This window comes from Castor canadensis, chromosome 1 (assembly GCF_047511655.1).
Source record: "Castor canadensis chromosome 1, mCasCan1.hap1v2, whole genome shotgun sequence".
Lineage (NCBI taxonomy): Eukaryota > Metazoa > Chordata > Mammalia > Rodentia > Castoridae > Castor > Castor canadensis.
Genome location: NC_133386.1, coordinates 120,049,570 through 120,077,534, shown reverse-complemented (window position 1 = coordinate 120,077,534; position 27,965 = coordinate 120,049,570). Strand labels below are relative to the sequence as shown.

Below are 27,965 nucleotides of genomic sequence, written 5' to 3'. Positions count from 1 at the left end.
AGCTTCTAGAGACCATGGTCACATTTTACTTATCTGTCTCTTCCAGTGCCTGGTCTACCATGCGGCAATTGCTCAATACGTAGTTATTTTATAATGTTAAATAGCTACAAGGTATTAAAATGTGGTGACTGGGTGGCTAAGCTGTACTATTAGCACATTTGTAAAGAAATCTACTTTTTTTTATTTGTAAAGAAACTCTACTGTATAATAACCTGAGCTAACCATTTATACCTTCTAATTTAAATTTTAATTTCCTCATCTGTAAAGAGGAAAGTTAATAGCATCTACCTTACAAGCTTGTTTCAAGGATGAACCAATGCATATAAAGCCACTAGCATAGTACCCAACTAAGAAGAACCTATTCTTATTCTAAGACATCATTTGCAAACTTTAAAGAATAAAGGGTCTGATGGTAAATAGTTCAGGCTTCCCAGGCTACAGGCCTGTTATAATTGCTCACCTTTGTAGTTGAAGCAGAAAAGCAGCTGTTAGTAACACATAAACTAATAAGCATAGCTATGTTATAACAAAAATTTATGTACAGTACAAGAGGCAGGCCATGCTTGACCAAAAGGCCATAGTTTATTAATAATTATTCTAAGTTGTCCAAATTTTAATCATTATGAAGTGGAGCTGGTGGAAAATTGTTAAACTAGGCAGTGAAAAAAATCAAAATTATCCCTTGGCAAATTGAGTTTTTAGCAGCATATAGGACAGACTCCTGTGAACAAAGTCTAAAAACCAGCTACTACGATTTCCTAAGTATGAGGTAGAAAGGATATGAGTTCTAAGTTATGAAAACATGAAGCATGCAGGACAGAAGCTATGGTTACATCCTCTGATGGTCCATTGCTATTCTCCTACAATGTCTTAGTCATAGCTGGATCTCAAATTATGTAGCAAATTACAAGCAGAGAGCTAAAGAATCTTTAGAGAACTAATTAGCTTAAGATAAAAATTTTAAAGTTTATTATTAATTTGTACTAGTTTTTAAGCAGATGAGTAGCTTGAGTTTGAGATTCTCATGTTAAATTATGCTCATATTCAAGAAAAGAGTTTCATTTTCTAGGTATGGCATTAAGAACCTGTCAGAAGTAAAAATTCAAATAGTTTTAGTACAGACTGGTGGTCATTATGTGAACTGATCACAGCTGTTAAACAAAGCCATAATTTCCTTTAAATTATATCTTCTAACTTTGCTCTAACCAGATTAGCTAAAAATATAGGATTAATTGTACTGTGGCCAATTAAGTCAATAGAGATACATTCTACAATGCCATCAGACTTCTTTGGAAATGGATGCCTAAAATCTTTGTATCTGTTTTCATTGGACTATGTTAAGAAAAAGAACAAGTACCTTTCTTTGAGCACAATATGGCTTATACACATCATTCTCAGTCCAGACCCAGAAACAAAAGTCATTCAATACAGATTGTGTTAATTGATAATGCGCAAGTGACGATCCAGAATTTTTTTCATTTTGACATTTGAAAATGAAAATAATCAAAAGTGGCCTACTATTCATTTTAAACACAAAAAGATTTAAAAGTAATGTGCTCTACTAAATCCATTAAAAAGGAATCAGAATAGCTATGTACCCAAACCCAAGTGCAATTATCTATGCATTTCCAGTTTGTCTAAATGTGTTGTTTTATAACTGTATACTTTCCAAAAGCCTATAACAAAATAAATAATGTGTGATACCACCCTTCAAGCAGCTTTTAGAAAACTAGCCAATTTTAACTGTTGTATATTTCAGCTTGCAGAGCAATTTAAAGAATAATAATAAAAGAGCTCACTAAATTTAATGAAACACAGAAAAATGAAAGAATTCTAGGCCAGCAATCCACTATTCTGTTAAGACTTCAACATGACCCAAAACATTTAGGAACTGCTGTGTGATGTAGTCCTCATTTAGAGGAGATGATTAAAAAACAAAACAAAAATAATTATTTGTAAGACACTCCATCATTTTAGAATACACACCAACTACAGAGCACATCTTGATTTTGAAATATTAACAGCAAAAGGGAATAAAAATATGTATGTCAGAATCAAAGAAATAAGGTAGTAGCTACATAGCTTTAAGATCCACTTAAGCCTCAGCTTTTTCTTTCTTTAAAGTGATAACTGTGAGGTTTACTCTATGTTTGAATGAGTTCGTCTCATAAAAATATTTCCACAACGCTAACAGCAAAGAGCAAGAAACACTACATTCTATTGCTGGCGATTAAGAACATACATTTGAATGCTAAATTCCTAAGAAGTCCTGCAATAAGGACAACACTTGTTTAACATAGTTTTTCATGTGTATTGGACCATGTATTACGATATGCACATTCTCATTTACAGGATACAAATGCTAATGCTGGCTGGTTAAATATGAGTTTACTTAGTGGATGCTGGCAATTCAGAAGTCTAGAGAAACTGTTTCAGCTTAATCTTCCAGAAAGAAACCTGAACCCTTAGGTGAGGGCATGGTGCACACTTGTGTCCCAGCTAAGTAGGAGGCAGAGATAGGAGGATCATGGTCCAAGGCTAGTCTCAGGAAAAAGTGCCAGACTCTATCTGGAAAATAAACTAGGGCTGGTGGAGTGGCTCAAGTGGTAGAGTACCTGCTTAAAAAGTGCAAGGCCCTGAATTCAATCCCCAGTACTGAGAAGAAAGCAGGGAGAGCAGAGAGGAAGGAAGGGAGGGAGGGAAGGAGGGAGGCAGGGAGGAAGGGAGGAAGGAAGGAAGGAAGGAGAGAGAAGCTAAAGCAAAGAGTGCTGGGGTATGGCTAAATTGGTAGAGTGCCTGCTGAGCAATTATGAGGCTGTAAGTTCAAACCCCAGTAGTGCCAGAGAAAGAAAGAAGAAAGAAGAAGAAAGAAAGAAAGAAAGAAAGAAAGAAAGAAAGAAAGAAAGAAAGAAATCCAAATCTCACAGAGAAATATCCTAAAGAATGAAATTGTTCCTATCTACCAGAGCAGTAGGTCCTGTTTGACACTCAAGGAATTCACCTTAACTGCTCATGGACCCAGCAGTGATTCTGCTTCTTTGTGAAGCACAGAACCCTGTAAGCCCTGCTGTCTCTCAAAACTAGAGGACTTCTCTGCTACCCTCCCCAGAAAAAAATGGATTCTGCATTTTCTCTTTTTCATCCATCTGCTTACTTCCAAGTCCATATAATTGGTGGAAGCTAGTTCATATGCCTGTGCCTTAGCTCCAAAGGAGGCAAAAGAACAAAGTTTTGTGATTTCCTCCTGTGCCAATGAGCTAGAAATTCCCTAAAGACAGTAAATGTATTTAACAGTTGATAGAAGTCCAAAAAATACTGCAGTGTGAAATGTTCACTCCTCCTCTTTTAAAAAAAAAAATCTAATACTGTCACAGAGAGACCAAAATTGGTTATGCTCATCTCAGCAGAAGGACACATATCAACATCTTTTTTTTAGCTTCAGGGTAGAGACCAAAATTGGGTTCAATATAAGTAAGCTTCTTCTTAGGACACCCATTACTCTTAAAACACTCTTAAAGACAAGATGGGTGTAAAATGTTATTGTAAATAGGACAGAAACACCTAAGAAATCTGTCAGGATAGGACTTGAGGTAGAGGGAAGCAAGAACAGAGGGCATTGAAGGTTTTTCCTGTGAATTTGATTCTTAGCCCCACTCTTACATGGATACAACTTGCTCCATTATTTCCCAATCACACTGGCACTTCCCTAGTGTCCTATTCATGAACACAGCCACACCTGAAGCACTACACTATAAGAGCAGGATTTGACAGACTGAAAAAGGCTAAGACACAGAAGCAGACTCTTCCACTGGAGTGCAGCTGTTGTATGCATCAGAACCAGGCACAGATGTTGAAACCCAGACGTGAAGGTGGTCTTATGAGTACAGACAGAAGGACAGTGAATGAGTGAGTAAATAAGTATGTGTGTGTGCGGGTGTGTGTGTGTGTGTGTGTGTGTGTGTGTGTGTGTGTGTATGTGTAGTGGAATCAGACATAATGGATCTGGGACTCCATATACAGTCCCTTAATGAGTACAATAACTCTAGAAGGTGGGTAAGTGTGGTTAGAAGCAAATCAAAATCTGTATGTGGTGGGCATCAAAAATGCACCAGTTAAATTGGTTAGTAGGTAACAGAGCCCAGTCAGTCATTGAGATGGGCCCAGGTGATAGGACTCCAAAATATGAGAATGCATTAATAGAAACAGGGCAGAATTTTCAACCTAAAGTGACAAGTCTACCAGAGCATATTATGAGACTAGAATTGGCCATAGGATTACACAAAATATTCACTCTTAGATTAAAGGTATGATAAAGAAAATAAAATAGTTTGTGACCTTATAAATGTGAATTACAAATCTGGAATGGAGTGTTATTAATAATCATGCTAGGACAGCATGTATAAACTAGGAATGTTTTGGGCAAATTGAGACATAGAATGACTCCAATTATACACTACCTAGAGAATTCACAGATAAAGTTCAAGGAAACACAGCTGAGAAAGGTAAAAAGTGGAAAGTTGAACAATGAAAGAAAATCTGATTTAGGAAAGACTTTTTATTTTCTTTCATTTGGTTTTAATATTGGAAGAGATGAAGTAAAAAATCAAATACATCAGAATATGTTTGATTTTTATTTTTTCTTTCTTCATTCACTGCCATGATCATTCTACCAACAAGAATAAACATGAAAAGTCTCATGGAAAGTTACTCTAGATAATAGAAGAACAAGAGTAAATTTTCCTCAGCAGTGGGGTCCCTGGCAGCATGAAGGCTGGTTTCAATGACAAGCTCTTCTAACACTCTACTAGTTTAAGTTCCAGAAAGGACTGTGCTGTGATAATACCCAAAGGATTTCTACAGAGTGTGCCCATGGGAACAAAGCCAGTGGTTCTGGTCTTGGCTCATTAGAAGTTTTAGAGATATAAAAAGTGAAAATCAGATGTTTCCTACTGGTTCAATTATGATGTCACTCAAGAGCTTTCTAATTGTTCATAGATTTACATTCTGGGAGAAAGTTCTCTTTGGGAAATGTTTCCTAATCCCAAAGAAGGAACTGGTAGTTGTCCCCAAATACTGTCATTTTAGTAGTAGGCAGATAGGTTGATACGGGCCTCAATTTTATAAATGTTCTATTGCTGTTCACAGAAAGCTAGCAGAACTCTATGAAAGACCTTTTGAAAAGATGTTTTTAGCAATTTGACACTCTACTCTGTCCGTGTTGTAGTATTATTCCTGAGCTTCCAGATAACTGACTCTGAATACAACCCTGGCACCAGAAAGCCACTTTCACTGAACCATTCAGAAGGACAACCTTAATTGCAGTACATTTGAAAAGAAGAAATGTTGGGTGGGGATTCTATCTTTTACAATGAGGTGTTATGCTTTCTTGGTCATGTTAGCTTGTGAAATCCCGTGCCCCCTTTCCCACACTGCACAAAGCTTCTCTTCAAAGTGACATGAGTGGGGATTTGGAGGATTAGAAATTCAGTTTCCAAGTGTGAGGGTCAGTAAGGCCTTAAGTTAATGAAATCATGTTCTTAAGCAAATAGACTCTGACACTGCGAGGGTGGAACAAAGAATGCCAGAGTGAAGCGAAAAAAAAGTGTTGGGAAGGGTCTTTGACTCAAAAGAAATTTCAACCTTCCCCACAATTCATAAACCTCTTCCTTTCTCCTTTTCTTAATTGCTTAATCACTACCCAACACACTAGTTTGTGTTATTGTTTTCCATGAGGACACAATTCTATTTTGTAAATGCCTACTTTCTCAATACATAGAATTGAATATCTTACCAGATATTCAATGACATTTGTTGAATGAATGAGTGAATAATGAAAGATCCCTCTTCCCATATAAATCATTCAGTCTAATTTTCCTTTAAAGTGCAAAATAATCAATGAAGAAAAAAGTTCTCCAAAATCATCCTCTTTCTCTCCTGTGCCTGGAGGCTTCTGGGCTGGGGAGTTACTTTTTTTTTTGAAAGAAAGATATTTGAATAAAAATGAAGGCCCTGTGAAGTTGAGTGTGTGGCCAAGGGAAAAAGGAGAACAGGTGAGTCAAACCACATCTTGGAATAAAACAAGAAAAATCCAAGCTAACATCTCGGGAAGAGAATCAGATAATATAAAATTTGTTACATTTCTATAGCTTAATCATATCTGAGTTTTGCTCTTCCTGTCTAACTTTACAGCAGTAAATCCTTCAAACAGAGGAACTAAAAAAGTGAAGAAATAGAGAATGTTAGCTACAATGTCCTGAACCAAGGTAAGAATACTAACAAATAGGATAAAGGACTTAAATGGGAAAAGAGAGCAAAAATTGTGCTGGAACACTAGTGCCTCATAAAGACAAAAGTACTAGTTGCTGAAGAATAACAACTTTCCAAAGATAGAGCAGTTTAGTGACTAGGCACAAACTGCACAAAAGAGTGTCCCAACTCTGACCAAAACCTGGCACCACCACCCTCTTCTCCCAGGCCATCATCTCTTAGTTCAAACAGTTGTAAATCCTGTGGTTTTACACTTCAGTGATATTCCCAAATATGGTATTTCCTCTCAATCCCTGTCACCACTAACAATGGTGAGGACAAGGCCTCAACATTTTCATATAGTAATACATCTAATGTTTAAATCTGGATAAACAGATCAATGTCTTGCAATATTTCTAATTTCTTTGTTGGGAAAACATTCAGAAATCTTTTTTTTTCTAGCTTTTTGGAAATGGAATGGAACACTCCAGCCTACTTTGAATGATGCCTATTTAGACCAATCTCTAATGATGTATCCAAAGATTCACAATAAGGACTGACTGTCAGCTCCATAAGTAAAAAAAAAAACACAACGCTGTTGTATTTACAGCTGAATCCCAAACAAGTAGCGACAGAGTTTATACTTCATAAATATGTAAATATTGGTATTTCACAAGTTAATAAAAGTAAAACAACCATGCTTTAAACTTATGCATATTTTACTCCTAATGATGTCAAGCATGTATTTATATGTACACTGAAAATATCAGAAAAATACAGCATGAGGTGAGAAATATGCTAATTACCCAGAATGATCACTATCCAATGTATACATGAATCAAAGCGTCACATTGTACCTCATAAAGATGCACAAGTATTACCTGTCAATCAAAAAATAAAAACAATTAATTTTAAAAATTTACCCCAGAAGGTTTTTTCACTTTGATGCTGAGATTTAAAAATATAAGCAAAAACAAAAAGGAGTAGAACAAAAACCAGGACTGAATAAGCCAGATAAGAGTGTGAGGCTTGGATCCTGGGTCTCCAGCCCTGCTGCTGCTCCCAACTCCTGCTATTCTCTGCCTCCAGAAGAGTCAGCAATACAAAGCTGTGCTATGTACCCCACAGCTGCACTTCCCTGTCACCCCTACTCCAGTATTCCCAATTCAGTAGCTCTATATTGCAATCATCTCTTCATTTAGAAGGAAAAGTATAATTCTTGCCATACAGGTGAATGCTTTAGATGTCCATGGTGCAAATTCATGAATAAGGCAAAGACACTGAATGTGAACCCCATTTTTTTTTCATTTACTATGAAATCCTACTTATCTACTAGGTTTGTTGTGAAGACTAAAAGGAAAAATGTATATAAAACATGCCTGTTACATAGTAAGCACTGAAAAAAATACACAGTTATTAACTATGATGAGTATGACCATGTAAAAAGTGGCTTTGCTTCCTTACACAATCATTTGAGATTGTGAATAATAATTCCTAACCTGCCCATTCATTGTCTTGAGATGAGAAAGAACTTGAAGCAATTTGAGAATGATAAATCACTCAGCAGACTATTACTATCAGTATAATGATGATGATGATAGGCCATTTTCTTTGTGACTCTTGCCTACAATAAGCTTATCCATTAATGTCACATTACCTTTGCTGATGTTTCAAACCATCCTACGAAACCATGCTCCTTGCAGAACTGGTCCATCTTGAGGCCATTGTTCATGAGCACATCCTTTCCCTGGTCACATTTGTTGGCCAATAAAACAACTGAAACTGGTTTGCCATTAGGAAGAGTTAACTTTGAGTCCAAATCATTTTTCCATTTTGCCACTGCTTCAAATGTAGCTGGCCTGGTGACATCAAAGACAATAAATGCACCCATAGCTTCCCGGTAATACACTCTTGTCATGTTTCCAAATCTTTCTTGACCTATAACCAAAAAGAAATAGTAGTTAAAACTTATTACAATTAGAGACTGAATCATATATTAGAAGTTCATGGGCCCTCCAGTATAAGCAGTAAAGAATTTTATTGGTAGTTTTTAAAGAGTGAGTGAAATACCCAATCATGTAGTCTTGCTCTTAACCTTGGAGTATAAAAGGAAATTATTTCACTTAACAAATATTTACTGAGAAAGTACCATGTAGATGTAATGTTCTAAAATGTTCTAATATAGTACCCTACTAGGCACATGTAAGTATTTACATTTAAATTAATTAAAAGAAAATAAAACTTGAAACTCAGTTCCTTAGCAACACTAGCTAGTTACATTTCAAGTATTTAGTTATCACATGACTAGTGGCTGCTGAACTAGATGATGTAATACAAAATACTGGAATTAACACAGAACATGGTATTGGGCAACACTGTTCTGAACACCTAGGATATAATGATTAAAACAGGAAAATTGCTGCAGTCATTTTAGTGAGAAGACAGATGAATAACTAAATTATGTAGCATGTGACGAGGCACCCCAAATCTACCTAGACTAAAGGTAAGAATACAAACTAGCATCCATCATACGTTTATTAACCACCACACATGGTTAGTTACGTAAATAATTATGAAGATACAATTATTATCCCCATTTTATTTATTTAATTTTTTGTGGTGCTGGGATCAAACTCAGGGCTCTGTGTGTGATATGCAAGTGTTATACAACTGAGCTACACCCCTAGCCATTATCTCCATTTTATAAAGTGAGAAAGTTGAGTCTTAGAAAGTCTAAGTAACTTTTTCAAATTAAACAGGTGGTAAGCTTGCAAAATCAGAACACCAACTCCAGATCCTCTAGCCATTTTCTAACACTGAGTACTTTCAGCTACTAAACCATAGTCTTGAACTATCTCTCCTCCAGGTTGCAGCATATTCAATCTTCTCTATCCACGCCAGTCTCTTGTCTACAAGCTCAGAATAAAACAGTAAACTGGAAGGTTTCTACCTTGAGTAGTTTACAATCTATTGGATAAAGAAATCCCTCTGATATTAAAAAATAAATAATTTTTCTTTTATAGAATGATGATTGGTTTTGGAATTAATTGCAATCTGTTGGAATCAATTTTACTCTGATGCTTAACTTTTTAGCTAAGTATTAGCAAGTTTCTTAAACACTCAAAATTAAGCCTTCCTCACCTGCAAAATGTCTAAAACACGCGTACCTCAGGTTTTCACGTGGTTGACATGAATTAACATATAAAGCATCCAACATAGTACTTTAAAACTAGTCAAGGTTTGAGTTTTCCTTCCCTTTCATCAGGGTGTTAAAAGTATAATAGAAATATGATAGGTTCTGAAATCAGATTTCCAGACTACAGTTCATGACCAAAAAATTACAAGTATTTCAGTTGAGTAACAAATGTGAACAAAATCATATTACTTTGAGCTCTTTTCACTAGATATTGCTGAAGACAAGAACTAATGAAAACTGGGTTCACATTTTCTGAATCCAAAGCCACAAAACTGCATGACCACACAAACCCTTTTTTTTCTGATTTGGAAACTTACTTATGTTAAAATAAAGTTAAGTGTATTACTTTTCTAGGAAAGAAATGCTGAAAGCGGTGAATCTAAGAAAATACAGGTCAACATAACCTCTAAGAATACTTTACACAAATTTTGAGTACAAGGTTTCATGCTGGTGAATTTTAATATAAATTAACAAGTTTTTTAGATTATGTTCCCATTGGCATTCACATTGTGATTAAAGAGGTGAAAGATACCCAGCTACTTACGACAAGGAATGGAGTATACAGTTCCAGTCCTGGGGTACAAGGCTATGTGCTTAAGCACTTATCACTGAACAGAAGAGCTTTTTGTCAGGACTCGCAAATGACTGTTCTAAGATATTTCTCACACAGGTTACATCCCATACTACTTTTTAAAAATTTCCCACAGTCATATAGTCAATGAAGGAAAGGGTAAAACATTCTTCATATGACACACAACTCACAGATGAAATTTCACTTTACCCAAATGAGTTTTAATGTATTTTTTAATGCCTGATGCAAAAGTGATCTCCTTTGATTCTGTTCAGGGTGGGCCATGACATTTCAGGAAACTAGGGGGAAGAAAGCCCTCTGTGATCATTCAGAATTCCAAAGGCTCTAGGTTTTTTAAAGATGTCTTATGATCTCTTTCACAAATCTAATCAGATGAAGGACAAAGTCATGAGTTATTCAATAATCCTGCTTGTCCAGTGGTTTCTCAGGCAGCTCCTGAGAAATATTTTACATTTCAATATACAACAAAGGGTCATTTTAAGACTATGCCAAAAGCATGTAGTCTTATACCTTTATAGAGATTCCAAAAGGAAAATGTATGTTTGTGTGAGAGAAAGTTTTTGAATGTATGTGTGTCAGATCAGAAGCCAAGAGAAGATAGCTTGTTTCTAGAAAGAAAAGACCTTTGTATATGAAGGTCACTGGGCCAGCCCACTTCGAAAGTTTGTATTTTTGGCATTCCAGCCAGGGGTCACATTCAGATCAGAGCATTTGTAGCACTCACATTTTATCCTTCCTTTGTCAGCTGACAGCCCTCTCTGCTACTTCTTATTAAAAGAGTACAAACCATGTGACTCTTAGTGAGTGCCTACTTACAGGCAGATTAGAGACCTGACTGATTTATCCTGGGTAAATTTACTTTTTAAAAAATAACTGTAATTCAAAAACTACCTTTGGCATTAGATTACTCATTCAACATACATTTCCTGAATAACTAATGAGGTCCAGGCTCTGTGCTTTGTGCAAAAAACCTAGGTGTTTTTTTTTTTCCTTTGGTCTATAAGGAACTTCTAAACTATGGAGAGTAACACTGGATGCCTGCATTGCAATTGATATGATTCACCATATGAGGCCCCATTTTGCTTTGCCTCTAAACATACTCCATAGCAGCATGGATGTGTCTTATGATTCAGCTTCCAGCTTTGACGGATATAAATGACAAAGGAATCAATTAGATCACAAAAGATAATACAATGGCTGCAATAACAATTTGGATGATATCATGGCAAAATAAACTGACTTGAGAGGTCAGAAGATGTGGGTTTTAATTTTAATCACTGTCAGCCTTAAACAAATGTATTTCTCTCCCTGGGATTCAGTTTTCTCATGTGTTAAATGAAGTTGGTGTGGTTGATTTCTAAGACCTCTACTGCTCTCATTCCTTAGATTTAATTGAACTGTGACCCTGTTTTCCAACAGCCTGAAATGGTCCATTTGGTGTTAAAGACTCAGCTAAAAATACACAAAAGCATCAGCCATAATGTGTATTTAATGACATTTTCATTTCAGAATTACTACTCTGTAGATGCTCTAAGTAAGCACAACCAAGTGGCGAATCTTCTAGACAAGCAGAAAACCAACAGCAAGAAGCATAACATATTACCTATTGAACTGAGCATACTCTTTTACCACTCTGACCTAACCAACTAGCTGTGTGACCTCAGATTAGTCACTTCGCTATTATAAGCCCCTTAATAAAGGAGCTAAGTGGGGTACTCAAAAGTAAATACATTATGCTCCTGGGAATCACCTGTCTTCCATACACAGGAGTTCAGTTCCCCTTCTTACTCCTCCTAGGCCTCCAGTCTGGTTCACATCATCACCTATACAATCAATAGCAGCCAGAATGGTACCTTTGGCCTTCTTCCAACTCATTCCTCATTCCTTCATGCAGGGTTCTCTAATGGCCTACCAATACTTCTGCTTCAGAAGTGGCTCTTAACTCTCCCCTCTCCTGTCCATCCACATCGCTAGTGCTTCAGTACAGCCCCCATTGCTCCTCACCCTCTCCCAAGATAAATAAATATCAATGTAGTCTTCAGACAGCTGGAATATGGCAGCATTAAAAGCCACCTGATGTATTTGTAGTATGCCTATTGCTAGGCTAGGTAGGTTCTTATTCTGTTGGGTTTGTGTGGGGCCCAGAAATCTGAATTTTTATTCACTCTGATTGACAGCAATGTATGCCCCAGGCTTATGACTTCTCCTTTCACTATAATCCACTTTCGAAAAGTGATTCTTACCATTATTCTGTTCTATTTTAGCTATTCAATCACTCATATCTGATTAAGAAAAAAGACACTTTCATTAACATTATACATAAGATTGTATATCTTCTGGCTCTCACTTTTACAAATATCTCCTGTCACTTTCTTCAAAGTTCTCCATGGCCAAGCCACACTAGAATACTTTTTCTTCTTCCTAAAACACAGCCTACACTGCTGTCTGGTTTTTGGGTTTTGTGGTTGCTTTTCTTGCTAGTTATGTATCCGTTTCTAAATCCTGAATGCCCCTCTCACTTTTACTCGCACTCCTGTTCAGGAAAATCCTTTGTGTCTTAAATTGTACCCAAAATCTCACCGTGTTTGTGCAGCCTTCCCTTTCCTGAAAGCTGAAATCACTCACTCCCTTCATGATCCCTCCACGTTTTCTTTATCTTACACCATGAGCACTTATCATAGTGATATTCAGGCTCCAATCTCTACCGTGGCATTGAAAATCCTGGAGAACAGGTTAGTCATGTTAATGTTGTAAAACTTGAGGGTTATTTCTTCACCTTTTGGATACAGTAAGAACTCAAGATACTATGAAGGAAGTAAACTGAAACTCAGGTTCCATCTTCTGTAATACATCATCATGTTTTTGTGAACTATTGCTACATAGAATGCATTTGCTCTATATTCAGCTCACATTTTCAATAAATAATCAAATAGATGTCCATTGAAGGAGAAAATTAAGATGACTCTAACAGGATTCATTACATATATATTGCAACAAGTTTCAGACTTTTGTAATCCTTCTCATTCTTAAGAAATAATCTCTCTGAATCAGTTCACTCTACCCCAAGTAATACCTATGTTTTTGGACACATGTTAAACACTGTTTTTCCAAGTAACCTAGGCATGGATTCTGGAACTAACCTTGTATAACATTCTCCCATGAAATTGTAAGCTGCTCCATAACTGTGACCAAACTTCTGCAGCCCCTGTGACAAGTACTGCACTTTGTATAGTGAGAGTTCACTAAGGTCCTGTGCTGAGGGAAGGAATAGCCCCTTGTTGTGGTTTGGATCTGAAGTGTCCGCTCAAAGACCTCACGGATTGAAGGTTTGGTCCTCAGCTAGTGGCAATATTGAGAGATGACTGGATCATGTTGGTGCTCATCATTGATGAGTTCATCCTATACAGACTATTAAGAGGTAGGGCCTCAACCCAGTCCCACCAAAAAAGAAAGAGGTAGGGCTTGGTTGGAGGAGATAGGCCACTGATAGAAAACCTTTGAGGGGTATATCTCTCTCTGCTTCCCAGCTGCCATGAGGTGAACAGTTTTCCTCACCTAAGACCTATGCCATGATGTTTCTGCCTTGCCACAGGCCTAAAAGTAATGGAGCCAGTTAGCTATGGACTGAAACCTCTGAAACTATGATGAAAAACAAATCTGTTCTTCTCAAATTGTTTTTCTCAGACATTTTGTCACAGAAATGTAAAAACTGACTAGCAAAACTCTAATTCCTCAGCCTTCTTCCCTTGCCAGCTTGTCCTTGCAGGCCTACCAAATTAAATTGTCTGTCCTGTTTTTTGTATTCATCACTTTCTTTCCACCTTGCTCATCTCACCTCATCTCAAAAACAAAAAAATTCAGTCCCTAAAATTTTCCATGAAACTATTCTGGCAACTAGAATAAAAAAAATTATTGCTTTTATGAAGATTTTAGTGAACTGGAAAGAGATAAACAGTAAACAAAAAGTCAGTAAAATGTAAAACATACAATGTTAGCTGGTAAAAATGTATATGGATATAAATAAGACAAGAGGGATAAAAGGGTATGTTTGGGTAGGGGCAGAATAAACAGGTTGGATAGTGAAGCCTCCACTAAGAGGGTATCATTTGAGAAAAGGCAAAAAAGAGGTACAATGGTGTCTAAAAGGATATCTTACAGAAAAGGGTTTTAAGCTGAGGGAATGGCATATGAAAAGATCCTGAGGCACAAATGTTTCTGGAAAGTACTTGGGGAACTTCAAGAAGAATGGGTGAGACAGAAAGCACAGCACAAGGGTCAGAGTAGAGTAGGATAGGCAGTGAGAACATGTGGTCCAGATTGTAAACAGTTTCCAGCAATTATGTGGATGCTGCCTTTAATTCTGGTGGCAGAAAGCCATGAAGGATTGTGAGCAGATGCGAAACATCAACTGACAGGTGTAAATGGATAACTATGGTGGCTGCATTAAGAACCAACTTATGGTAGTAAAGGTGGAAGGTGGAGACATCAATTGGGAAGTTATTGCAATAATCTACGTGAGAGATAATAATGATTTGGGCCAAAGTGGTAGTGGTGAACACGGTTAACATAGTTGTTTTCTGCATACCTTTGGAGATAGAGATGGTAATTGGATTAATATAAAGGAATGAGATGATTCAAGCTTGACTCCTAGAGTCTGAAGACCTAAAAGTATGGAGTTGTCATTAGCAGAGGTGGAGACAGCTTGAGTAGATACAGATTTGGGATGTGGTAGGTCATGATTCTAACAGGTTAAATTTGAGATTTCTGTTAGGGTACATGTTACATAAACAGTAGGATATACAAGTCTGAGGTTGCAGTGGGAGGTCAAAACTGAAGATTTGACTTGTTCTTTCTTAATTTTTACACATTGCTCTCAGATTTACCTTCTACAGCCCTGTTTTCCCCCATCATTTCCCTAATTAGACACCTTTAGGGATCCACAGATGCCAATATAGTTGGAGGAAGGACTGATAATATGTTGCATGATCCATATCAGATTTCAAACAATTTGAATTTTTCCCTTACAGTTTTAAATTGGAAACTCTATCATAAAAATACAGATATTGGAATATTTTAAAAATTCAGCACACTTAAAAATACAGGATCCATATTACATAATAAAAGAGTTCATTTATCATTCATAGATCAGTTCATTTGAGCTGACCAATACCAAATTCTTGCACTTTAGGGAAAAAACTGTACTGAAATATTATTCCTTTCACATTATCATATAACACATAAACACTGCCTTAAATTTAAATGTATTTATATTAATTTTATAAAAATAAATATCATCTGATAACCAAAATATTTAGAAGTCAATGAAACATATCGTTTTATTTAGAAGAAATAATGGCTATTGGCCCATCTTCCTATTATAAGGGTTACCTAAGATTCAGCCTTTTTTTCTTTGAATCAAAATACTCCAAAACACTTTCTCTCACTCTAGTATGTTTAATTAGCTGCACATGGAGTTTTGTGTAGAAAAAATGGGAATCAGATGTGTGGGGACATTTGTTCCCATTTTCTAAGGAGACAGAAACAGTGGCTTGGGTAATCCAGAATTGGGAATGAAGTTTTGAGAAACACTCTCCCTTCCATGGGAGTTTTGAGGCTGCATGCTTTAATGCACAGGTGAAAGGCTAATCAAATATTCTTTGCTAGGCTCTGCTGAGGTCCTCTTGCTTTGACATCTTCACTCCATGAAAACCCCCATTTCCACTGGAACATACTCTTTTCTTTATCCTGCTCCTAACCAAACCCTACCCAGCCTTCAAGGTTGTCTTCAAGGCCAATCTTTTTAGAGAGTTTGCATGACAACTCAGCTCCACACACATCTCTTTGCTCCTGCATATTCCTATAGCACTGACTGACATATCACTCTCGTGGCCATTTAATCAGGTTCTGCCTTGTACTACTTCTCACGTGCTGCAACCTGTGTCCCCATTACATTGTAGACTCCTTAATCCCACTGTTCAAGCACTGAACTACTATGCCCATGTGTGCACAGCACACTGACTCTGAGAGGCACTTAGTCTGTGCTCATGGTGGATTTACATAATACAGTGGAACTAGCAAGACAAGTACTCTTTACATAGTGTAGTAACAATTGATACTGATTCTTGTTTGTGAAAGGAAACCCGAGCAGCAAAAAGAACAGAATGGATAAAACAAGACCCATGATCCAGTTTAGTAGATAGGTGTCCATAAACAATAGCCTCAGAGAATGAAAGGTTGGTAAGTTATCTGCTGTTAAGTTTTTAAAATATTCTTATCAAACTCTGAAATTATATTTAAGTTAAGGCAGTGTGTGTGTGTAGTTGAAAGTGAATGCTTGTACAATATCACAGTACAGTTTTTTTTTTTTAGAAATTCTTTTAATGGGGTCTGATGCTACCAGCTTAAGTGAAGTAACACATTTGGATGGAGAAATAGATTTTATAGTACTTGAAAGGTCTAATAATGGGTGGAGATTGGGGAATGAAACCAAGTCACAGATGAGAGGCTGGCATGATCAAGTTAGAAGAATCAGCAGTTCATGTTTTTAATTAAATAAATAAGCAACCTAAAATATGCATTAGATAAAAAGCTATATTTGAAGTCTTAGCAAAGACTTCAAATATATTTGAATTCTTAACTTACAAGAAACTCTGAACTCTAAAGCTGTCATTCTTAGAAAATGTCCAGATTCCTCTAGTGCTGAAATTCCCAAAACCCATGCTAAAATTCGGAGATGCCACAGTAAACTCACAGGGTTTCAACAGGACATTTTAAATTTCAAGGTAAACACAGTAATACTCAAGATCAACAGATATCTCAGGAAATATAGCTTGAGATAGTTCTCAGTCTTAACACTTCATTCCTTTTGATGTCATCACATCTGAAACTGAGGTTTGGGATGTTTCTGTGGCAAAAAGCAAGAATCATGTGAAAATCAATGTGAACAGGAAATGAGGGTGGTGATGGCCACTGTGTCTCAAAGGCTTGGGATGTTGTTCCATGGCCAAAGGCATACCCATGCCTAGAGTAAACTGTAGTTATTAAAATTAAATTAAAAATAACTTTCTTTTAATGTACGTGTCCTATTTTTTTTCACGTGGCTATTGAGTTGCTAGAACAAATACTATTCAGTTGTTTGGTGTTAACCATTAAATGAACAGTATTGTTAGGTATTTCTTTTGGCCTAGAGGAATGATGGAAAAATTTCTTTGACCATAAAGATTTGGAGAGCTTTGGGTTTGAGAACTTCTGCTATAACCTCTACAGTTTAGTCTGTTGTTTTCTTTAAATTTAAAATACATACTCACACAAACACACACACACATCACATAATACAAGCACACAGTCCCCTCTACCACTGTATATAAGAATTAATTTTTATTCTGACACCATAAAGCATTACAGCTATTCTTAGTTTTATTTCTCAAGTGAGATACTTGTGCCCCTCAGACACTATGGTTTCCCTGCCTAAAAGTAGTATGTGAAGACGGTTGTTGTTAAGCCAAACCTACCATATGGCTTCAGCAATGAAGGATGCAAAGAATTCAGCTCATCTTCAAAGTGCAATTTAAGCATCTAAGAGATGTGATAAAACCATTGCATTGTTTCTTTTTAATAGTGCATTAGGAAGTAGAAGAAAAGACTGGTTAGAAAATAGGATTTGTAGCCAGACAAATCTCAGTTCATATCCCAGCACTACTTCTTGGTGTGACTTTTGGAAAATTTTGTGTTTATTTGTTTTTTATCTGTTTTATAGCCTGAGTGTAGGTCTTTCACCTCTACATAATAACAATGTCTACCAGATATCTCATTTTGAGCAATAAATAAAATCATGCATACAAATGCATGGCAATATGCCTGACCCTCAATAAATGATGGCTTTTAATAGCACACTATATTGTAGAGGAAAGCAGTCCTCCCAACAAGTAATTTGTGTCAATTTGTTTTAAACTTCACCCTATAAGTTTGATTGGAATTTGTTTCAGTCCCCCATGCTATAGCATTGTCTTTGCGTTAGACTGAGGAGATACACACACAAAAAGCTTCATCCTTCCTGAGAGAACAATTTAATGCAAGGCTGAGAAACTAATTAAAAATTAAATCCAAATATAAATTATAAGGAACAAAGGTTATATATAATCAGGATAACAGAAGCTACAAAAAGTAGAGACATGGAAGAAAAATTAATAGACATTTGAAACTATTGACTTTTCCTCTTAAATCCAATTATCTCTTGTTTCCCAAGCAAGCCTGGGCTTGGTTCTCCTCCTACTTAGCACTTTCTCCTTCTCAACTTCTTTTCTGCCTCTACAGTCATTTCATTAAATTATGCAACAAATAACTCACGGCAAACTGCTAAAAATTGGGAAGGCTATTTAGTACAAAGCTCAATGGAAGAATGCTACAAGGGAGATAAAGAAAAGCCACACGGGATTCAAGGGAAGAAGTTACTACTGATGGAGAGAACTGGGGAGGCCTCTATAGAGGAGTCACTTTTCAGATGAGTATTAAACATCAGGAAGGATTCGGGTATGTGGAAATAAAGGGCAGGGCCCATACTCAGCAGGAACAACAGGAGCAAAGACATAGAGGCAATAAACATGGGGCCAAACAAGGAGTTCAGATGGCTGGAATGTGAGGGTCAGAATGCACAGCAGACAGAAACGATGTTAGGAACGTTATTGGGAGTGAAATTGTGGATAACTGGATATCCACAATGATAAGCCACTTGTTGCTCTTCCCTCTGCAAGAACTTCAGCTGGGTGCTGACCCAACTCAACAACCTTTGTACCTCAGTGCTGAAGTTTTAAATTCTTCACACCTCACCAGTAATAAACCAGGGAATCCTGGGTCCTAGTTCTAGTTCTACTACTAAGTTCTGTGGGTCTGAGAAACCAGTGCCACCCCCATTCCAAACCATAGCTTCCTTGTCTTCAAAGTGACGGGTGTGGTTTTGATGAGTCCTTAAGGTTTCAACACTACAAAATTACCTTTTAGGAAGCTAGCACTTCATATAATATATCCAGAAATCATAAACAATATACAGTTTTGCCGTTTGAGCTCCAAATAAATATTTCACTCCAAAATATGGACTTTGTTAATTACAGAAGTGCAGCTTTTAGGAATAATGTTTGAGGTCCTTCCCCAGTTTTTTTCTTTCTTTTCCCTTCTTTTTTTTCTTTACTTTTTTTTTTTTTTTGGTGGTGCCAGAGTTTGAACTCAAGGCCTCCTTGCTAGGCAAGCACTTTATCACTTGAGCCTCACCCCTAACCCTTTCTGCTTTAGTCACTTTTCAAATAGGGTCTCACACGTTTGCCTACGGCTGTCCTCAGACTTTGATCCTCCTACTTCTGCCTCCCATGTGACTAAGAATCCAGGCAAGCACCACCATACCCATCTTGTTCTTTGAGATAGGGTCCTACTAACTTCCTTGCTCAAGCTGGTCTTAAGCCTACATCCTCTGAGTTCTCCTCCCAAGTAGCTAGGATTATAGTCATGAGCCCCTATACCCAACCCTTTATTCCCCAGTTTTTATGGTGAAAATAAAATAGAACGCCTCCTTTAGAAATGTGGTAACCATATTTGTGAGTTCTAAAATATATATACATATATTTAATGTATTTATGAAGTCTTCAATAATGAACATAGTTTAATTAGTAAGCTTATTTTTTACTAAAGGAAAATTTAAAATCAATAATATGCCTTAGAATTAAGGCATACGATAGTTGACTAAAAATTTTCTAGTGAATAAACACTCACTGAGTATCTATGCTGCACCAACTATTTTGCTAGGACCTAGAGACACAGACTGGAAGAAAAAGACATTACAATGCAGTAGTGGAGGCTTTGTTTTCCCCTTTTCCTTTTGAGACAGTCTTATGTGTACCAGACTGGCCTCAAACTCACAGACTTCCTGCCTTAGCCTCCCGTGTTCTGGGATTATGGGTGTGTGCCAACATGCATACCCAGTAAGAGAGGTTTTTTATTCTGGAGTGAATACGAAATATTTGAGGGGCAGAAAAACAGTGTCTCCCCATGTTCTATGGAACAGTAGAAACTTTCTAGACAAGACATTCTGGATGAGGAAGTATCCATAATAGTTGTCTAAGTAAAAAAAAAGAGGAAAGTGCATTGATGCAGAAACGATTGTGTGAGCTACAGATTCATGTGGAAAGCAGGCATCAGGGATACTATCGATACTTGTAGATGCTGAAATGAAACTGCAATGAGTAACAAAGGCCTGCTCTAGAAACACCTTGCTCTTCACACTAAATAGCCTAGTCTCTAATTCTGAAGGGGATGCAGATCCACTAAGCAAGGTCGAACTTTCGAATGGTATGCTACTGAGGAGTATAACCAGATGACAAACTGACAGCAGGCAGAGGTTGCCACAGTGGTTCAGATGAATTGTGAGGAAGGCATGGCCATTTAAAAGAGGGAGAAGATAGTTATTTTACAAGTTATTTTCCTAGTAGTGGGAAACCAAGGGAAGAGGAGAATAGTGAACATTAAAAATCTGAGTTATTTTTAAGGAGCAATTTAAGAGCATGCATTTTTTTAATCAAATTCCCAAACAACGGAAAAGTGATTTCTGAAAAATCAAATTCCAAAAGAGGTGAAACAGTAATTTGAAACCCCAGGATAGAGTTTGACTTGAACTTGCCAAGTTGAAGAAGACCAGTCTAGTACATCAATCTAGAAATAAGGATCTTTCCTTTCTAATTTCCATCTTGGAAGCAGTGGGGAAACCATATCCCTGTGTAAATGTCCATCCCAGAACCAGAGAGTGAAAGAAATTAAAAGGGTTCTCATTGGATTGACAACTTTGAAAGGTCCTCCAAAATGAATTATCAGGAGTGGGAGAGAAAAGGCTGTAAGCCTAATTCGGGACAACTATTATCAAAAATTTATCAGGTGAGAGATGGTTCTAGTATTAACCCCAATGGCTACCTAACACCAAGCCAATTTTAACTGAGCAAAAGTTATATGAATATATTGCAAATAACCAGCAGGAAGATGGAATTGTAAGTTCACAAGAAGTCAAGCTTACTGGCAAAGTTTTTGAGTCATCTGTATAGACTTCAAACCACTGTCAGGGAGTTGGTAAGAACACAGAGCTAGGTACAGAGCTATGTGTGAGCACAAGAAATATCAAATACTGTTAAAGGTGATTTCCTTCCATGTCATCATTTCCACTAAACTGTGAACTTTCCAAGGACAAGAATCAAATCATAATCAATTCTCTATCATTGTTTTTCCTTCACCTAGCACAGAAGCTAACATGTATCAGGCATTTTATATACACATATTTATAGCATACACATACATAACATATATAAAATGTATTGCTAAAGAAATCGACCACACGTGTAAGAACTAGTCCTTCTTATCCTCTTTCTCTCAAATGACTCAGCATTCCTCGGTGAAGCTTCCACCTATTTTCCTGTCAAAACCAGTCCTAGATGATGGTACTGTCCCACACACTTACTGCCATGTACCTGTAATAGACGCAAATAACTGCCCTGCAAAAAGGCCCCAAGGTCTTGCCCAACTTTGAAAGTTCACCATTTCAGGGGGGAGGAATGACCCAAGCATTGTATGCACATATGAATAATAAAACAATAATAAAAAAAAAGTTCACCATTTTTGTTCACTATACACATTGTTTACCTGTAAGCGTATAGCATGTTATTCCACATAGTAATCAGAAAACTCTGTAATTAGCCAGGCTAGAAACAAGGCAAGAAACTGCCCAGTAGAGAAGGGCCAAGATTTGAGTTGCAATTTTTTAATTTGACACCCTAGGTGTGAAAGTTAGCTTTTGCTACATTTCTATACCTATTGCCTTGACATTTAAGACCACTACTATAAAGAGCATTAGAGAATTACTTTTAGACATAGGTACTGAAGAAATGCTGAAGTCCAAACCTTTCCTTCAGTTGAGTTTTACCATTTGAAAACGCTTTGAAAACTGTCAAACAATTGTGACTCAAATGATGTCACAGGTCCTCCTATTAAGAGTCAGCTAGCTGCCCAAGGACTCCTGACTCTGGGCCTAGCTCATTTGTCATGTTACTCCTGTACTTCCTTGTCACATGACTTAGGTGGAGAAAGTTAGTATAGAAACATCCTGCATAGAAATATTGTTATTGTAAGTTGGCTCTTGTTAAGAGGCATTTGTTATTCAGTAGAATCCTGCAGTGAAACTTTTACATGGTGAAGTTGCACTCTCAAAAGTATTTGCAAATGCAATTTGCTCTGCATATATTTGTTAAATTTGGAGATTTGTGTGTGTGTGTGTGTGTGTGTGTGTGTGCATGTGTGTGTGTGTGTGTGTGTGTGTGTGTGTGCATGGTACTGGGGCTTGAACTCAGGGTGTATACCTTAAGCCACTCCACCAGCCATTTTTTTGTGAAGGAGTTTCTCAAGATAGGGTCTCATGAACTATTTGCCAGGGCTGGCTTTGAACAGCAAGCCTCGTAATGTCTGCCTCCTGAGTAGCTAGGATTACAGGTGTGAGCCTCTGGTGCCAGTCATGAGCTGCTTTTTCTGATGACTGACTACAGATTTGGTTCTCTCTCTCTCTCCTCTTCTCTTCTCATCTCTTCCTGTCCCCTTCCCCTTCCTCTATCCTCCCCTTCCTCTTCTACTCCTCTCCCCTCCTGTTCTCTTCTCTCTCTCTCTCTTTGATGTACACACTTAAACAAATATACTCTTCCTATTCGTCTCCACTACTTCTCAACCTGGCAAAGTCCCTTAATTTTCTGATTCTTGATCATTTCTCATATAAAATAGATTTTACAGTATCTTATCTGTCTACACCCTCAGTGATGCTAGAAAGATCAAGCAGGAAAATGTACATTACAGTAGTTGGTAGTAACGATGATTTGCACAGCAAGAGTCATTTATTACATGTCAGGTACTAGTGTCCATGAATTAACTCATTCATTCTCATAAGAGTTCTAAGAGATGCATGTACTGTTGTGATCCCATGTTATAGATAGAAAAATGAGGCATCAAGGGGAAGTACCTTGCACATGTCACAGGGCTGGTGAATAAGGAAACTGAAATAAACTGTCATGTACCACCTCCCCCCCTCCCCCCCAGGCACAGTGAGACTATGATATCAAAGCTGATAGAGGCTGCAAGAGATAACATCTTACAAATATGTGATATCAAGGAAACTAAAATAATTGTCATTCTATAGGGGGAGCAACTGGGGTTCAGCAAGGTTTCATGGCTTGCCCAGTATCAAGTGTTTTACTTTTTTTTAGTATCTATAATTCAATGTATTTAGAATACGTCTGAAGTACTCTATTATCAAGTACTTAATAACTTGGAGAGTATTAAGAAAGGAAAGGCTCAAGTGTGAACCTTTTGCTTTCTTTTTTTCTGATTAGTCTATATTAAAAAGAGAAAACTCCCTACAAATTCACATCATATTCAAGAATTAAATTTTTGAAACAAGATTTTAATTAGTTTCTTTCCATTTTCTACATTGTGGTACTGAATAATATCCAAAAAATCAGTTAGAAATAGGAAAGACAAGGTATGGCAGGTTGACAGCTGCTAGGCAATCACAGGCCTGCAGATTTAAAGAACATGGCTTGACTCCAAGTCAGACAGAACGGGTCAAACCTGGCTCCCCACAATTAGCTGGGTGGCCTTGGGCAAAGTTACTCAGTTTCTTTGATTCCACCAAGAGCTTCTGAAGACAGAGCTGCCCAGTTGTGCTCTATGGCACACTCTCTGGGATCCAGGGTGATTGCTGTTTCTGTGGAGTTTGTGGCCCAAATCCCATCATCTTGTTGTGGATCTGTGAGTGTGTGTGTGTGTGTGTGTGTGTGTGTGTGGTTTTTTTGGTGGGACTGGGGTTTGAACTCAGGGCTTCACATCCATCATCTTGTTTCACAAGCCCCTAACGTTACTTTTGGGAGAACTGCAGAATCTGACTGGATAATCAAAGTGACTATAGACATATTTCACAGGAAGTTTTTAAACAAATAAGTCCCCACTTAACACTGAATCAAAATAATATCAAAAGAGCACCTAAGTGACACAGCAGGCACACCTGATACTAGGATGTTATCCAACTAAAGCAAGTCCCCTCACTGACAGCCCCAACACTCTCAAAACTAGGCCCACTAACCTTCACTGCCTATTCTTTGTTAGACAACACTGGACCTGAGCATAAAGGAAGAAGACAGGTTGAGACGTGAAGGTACTAGAAGGTACACTTAGCTAACTAGAGTCTGAGCAAACAGTTGAGGCTGGATTTTATACAAACTCATAACTCACAGGGCCCCTATGCATCTTGAAACATCCAACCATGGCCTCCCTTCCATCTAAACAGCATTGCATGCTGACCAACCTCTGACTCAGCCCACAGGGCTTTTGAGCTTGAGGCTGTCAAAGACAGGTTAGTGTTGAGAATTAGAACTCCCCAACTGAGAGGCTGAACACCACCGTATGTCTACAACTGACTTTCCTAAACTCTTCAGGCTTTTATTCACACAGTCTTATATGACTGCAGCCTGTGTTGCAACTTGGGTCCAGATCTATGGCTTAGGAAGCATTTCCAAGCTTGGGAGTTAAACTGTTTCTAACAGCAAGCTTGGGGGTTAAACTGCCTCATGTTGTAAAAAGGACTGGGTGTTAAAGGACAGAATATATGTGCAATATAGGAATTACAATTGATTAGGATTATAATCAATATATGTATATAATTATATCAATTGTATAAATATATCACGTTCCTCTTGCCTAGCATTTATAAATGCTCAAAAAATGTATAGTAATAATCTTTGATGAGCTCCTAGGTAGTAGGCACTCTTGCCTTTAGCTAGCTTTGTTGGGTGCTCTTTCATTTTGGGGGACAAACACCCTCCCTGTTTATAGATAATGAAACTGAAACAAAGAGATTAAGGTACCTCCCAAAGGTTGCATAGGACATATGGAGTAAAATGGGATTCCAGTGGAGGCAGTCAGCTCTGGAATCTGAGGTCATAATCACTATACCCTTCTATCACCCGTTTAGACACACAGACATACAACATGTCTCAGATTTGAAATAAAAGCACAAATTACAGTTACACCCCCTTTTAAATAGTAAGCTATTTCTAATCCCTAGTACTGGAGATTTTTTAGGCAGTCAAAAGAGTTTTCAGACACTAAACAAGTGGCAACAAATTTCACAAACTTATAGTGGTATTTTTTAAATGAAAACCCAATGAGACATTAGCTGATGACATTTCCAGACTCTGATGACCAGTGTGCTTCTAGAGTTGCCAAAGACTCCAAACGCGTGAATCTGTCCACATGCCACGGCTTTCTCCTAAGACCTGACAGCCCAAGAGGCACTAGAGTCCCCAGCCCTTTCAAAAATTTTCTACATTTGTTCTCGCTTCAAGCCATGATAAAATGTTTCCAGTTAAATGCACTAAGTTGAAATAAAAGTGGTTTCTGAAAAACCATCATCTAGCTTGGGTCCAGGAATTATCAAGAAACCTGGTGACACAGACCATGAAATAATCAAGCAATGAAGTGAGATTGAAGTGGACTTTAAAACTTCTAAGTAGGAAGTTTCCTGATTTGCTATTGCCTAACCCCTTTCGTCTTCACAGGAATGCAGTTGAATTGAAGGGACTTGTCCAACGCCACTGAGCAGGTTGGTGAGTGGTAATAAGAGGTTGGGCATGCCCTAGTTGCAAACAGCCTCAGTGTGAGGACTCAAGTCTTGGAGTACACAAGCACTTTACACTCTCATTTTTTGTTTTACTTAACTCTGGCTACAAACCCTGAGTCAAATTCTGATTTCAAACATTGTAAAAATGCTTCTAACTTTCCAGTTCTCTCAAAGAAATCTTTAGGGCTAAATCAAAAAATCTTGTGTTTAAGGTCATAGGTCTTTTCCCAAAAGTTGTCTTAAAATAAATACATAATCTCCTTTTGATAGACTACACAGAGCCAGAAAGGTAGAAAGAGGAAGAATAAAAACAGAGACAGGGATGGGGAGACAATTTTGCTTTTGATATATAAAAAGAGGGTGTTGATATTTGGAATAAAGTGAGTTGTTAAAAACAGGTATGGGCTAACTAGAGCTGGCCGGGGACTGTCCCAGGTTCCCCTGTTAAATCAGCTAGGGACTTCCCTCTGTGGCTGGGCATTCAGGGCCAAGTCACTGCACCCAGAAAAAACGAAATGAGAGGGAGAACCCTATGTAACTGCACTAGTCTCCCTCTGGGACCCCGCGGCCACCTGCTCTGGGTGGAGAGAAAGCCAGTGAGGGAGTGATAGCCACAGCCCAAAGCTCCACTTCGAGTTTCAGCCCAAGTAAGGAACTTTTTTTTTTTTTTTCCTTTGAAAACAAAGTTCCGAACCACCTCAAAAAGTGTCTTAGGCGACCTGGATCTCACGCTTGGCGGCAAGTGGTAGCCGGGGACTGGACACTGCGCGGCGCCCCTCCTCCCGCGCTCACCTGCGATGTCCCACAGCTGCAGACGCACCACGGTCTCCGGGTCCCAGTGGAGCACCTTAAGCGCGAAGTCCACGCCGATGGTGGCCCGGTAGTGCGAGGAGAAGTTCTGGTGCACGTAGCGCTTGATGATGCTGGTCTTGCCCACGCCCAGGTCGCCGATCACCAGCAGCTTGTACAGGTGCTCCTTGTGCGGGGCCTGCATCCTGCCGGCCCGCCCGCCGTGCCCTGCCTGGCCTGGCCGGGGAAGCGCACCGGGGCTGGGCGCGGGACAGAGACCCGAGCGCGAGTGCGGGCGCTGGGAGAGGCGGCGGCGGGGCGGGGGCCGGCGGAACTCCTCCTTCCCACTTCACTGGCCTGGAGATGGGTGGAGACAGGGGCCACTCCGGAGCTGGAAACGAAGGGGCTCGCGTGCCCTTGCTGCTGCAGCACTTAATTGTAGGGCACTTCACAGTTTTCACAGAGATTTATTCGCTTCTGATCCCGAGCACAAAACTGGAGGTGTGGATTTTTTTTTTCCATGTTTAGTGTGCGAGACAATTGAATAGTAAAAGGTACTACTAGGGAGAGGAGACAATGAAAAGGCCCAGCTGAACTCAGGTCTTCTGAGGCAACCACCACCCCACACTGCAGTAGTACGAGGCTCAATATCATGGATCCTCCAGGGCCCCTGTTTTTGAGTGACCTAGGGCATTCCTGTTGAGGTCCCGCCTGAAGTGTGAACATTAAGCACATTCACACCTGTTTAACTGTAAGGACCTAACACAAAAGACCCTGAGGCTAAAAACACTGAGGGCATTCCTGACTTTCAGCCTTCTCTCTGATCCTAAAAGCTCTAAACAGCACTGGAAGTTTAAATGGCTGGTAATACTGTTGTTGTAAGTAATAGTAACGACAAGTGTTTATGGACCACTTATATATGTCACTTAATCGTTCCAGCAGTCTTAAAAATAAGTACCGTTATTCTTCCCATTTGCAAATGAGGAAAATAAGGACTACAACTCTTAAGTAGTGTCCACGTGGTCAAATAGCTGGTAAAGGCTAGGGCGTGGTTCAAATAGTAAAGCACCTGCCTTGAACTCAAAGCCCTGAGTTCAAACCCCAGAACCACCAAATAGCTAATAAAGAAAAAACTACCTTCAAACCTAGGTCTTTCAGATGCTTAGGACTATTTTTTCACTCAATTAATCAAGATACCTTAAGTGTCGACCTTGTGTCATGCACAGCTCCGTGTGTTTGGGATTACACAGAAGTAATAGTAGAGATAAAGATTATTGGCCTGGACAAAGTACACATAAAGCAGGAAAGAGGGGTAATAGAGAGGTGCGGTGCCTTTAGCCAGGGTGGTCAGAGAAAGTCTCACTGAGTAGTGAGGACCTGAAGCAGTGAGAAAGTGGGCATGCAGGTTTTGGGGATGAGCATCCAAACCAAAGTGAGTTGTTTTGTACCTGAATGTG

At 38.4% G+C, this 27,965-nt stretch overlaps 1 protein-coding gene across 1 annotated transcript in view; it reads right to left on the bottom strand.

The window, feature by feature from the left end:
* Window positions 1–26,828, bottom strand: part of Rab38 (RAB38, member RAS oncogene family) — a 55,583-nt gene extending 28,755 nt beyond the window's left edge. Inside the window, exons 1-2 of the mRNA XM_020187128.2 lie at window positions 26,512–26,828; window positions 7,904–8,184 (exon numbers count right to left, since the gene is read on the bottom strand). Of these exons, the coding sequence (XP_020042717.1) occupies window positions 7,904–8,184; window positions 26,512–26,713 (483 nt within the window). The 5' untranslated portion in view covers window positions 26,714–26,828. The remainder of the gene's footprint in view (window positions 1–7,903; window positions 8,185–26,511) is intronic.
* Between the last annotated feature and the right edge of the window lie 1,137 nt (window positions 26,829–27,965).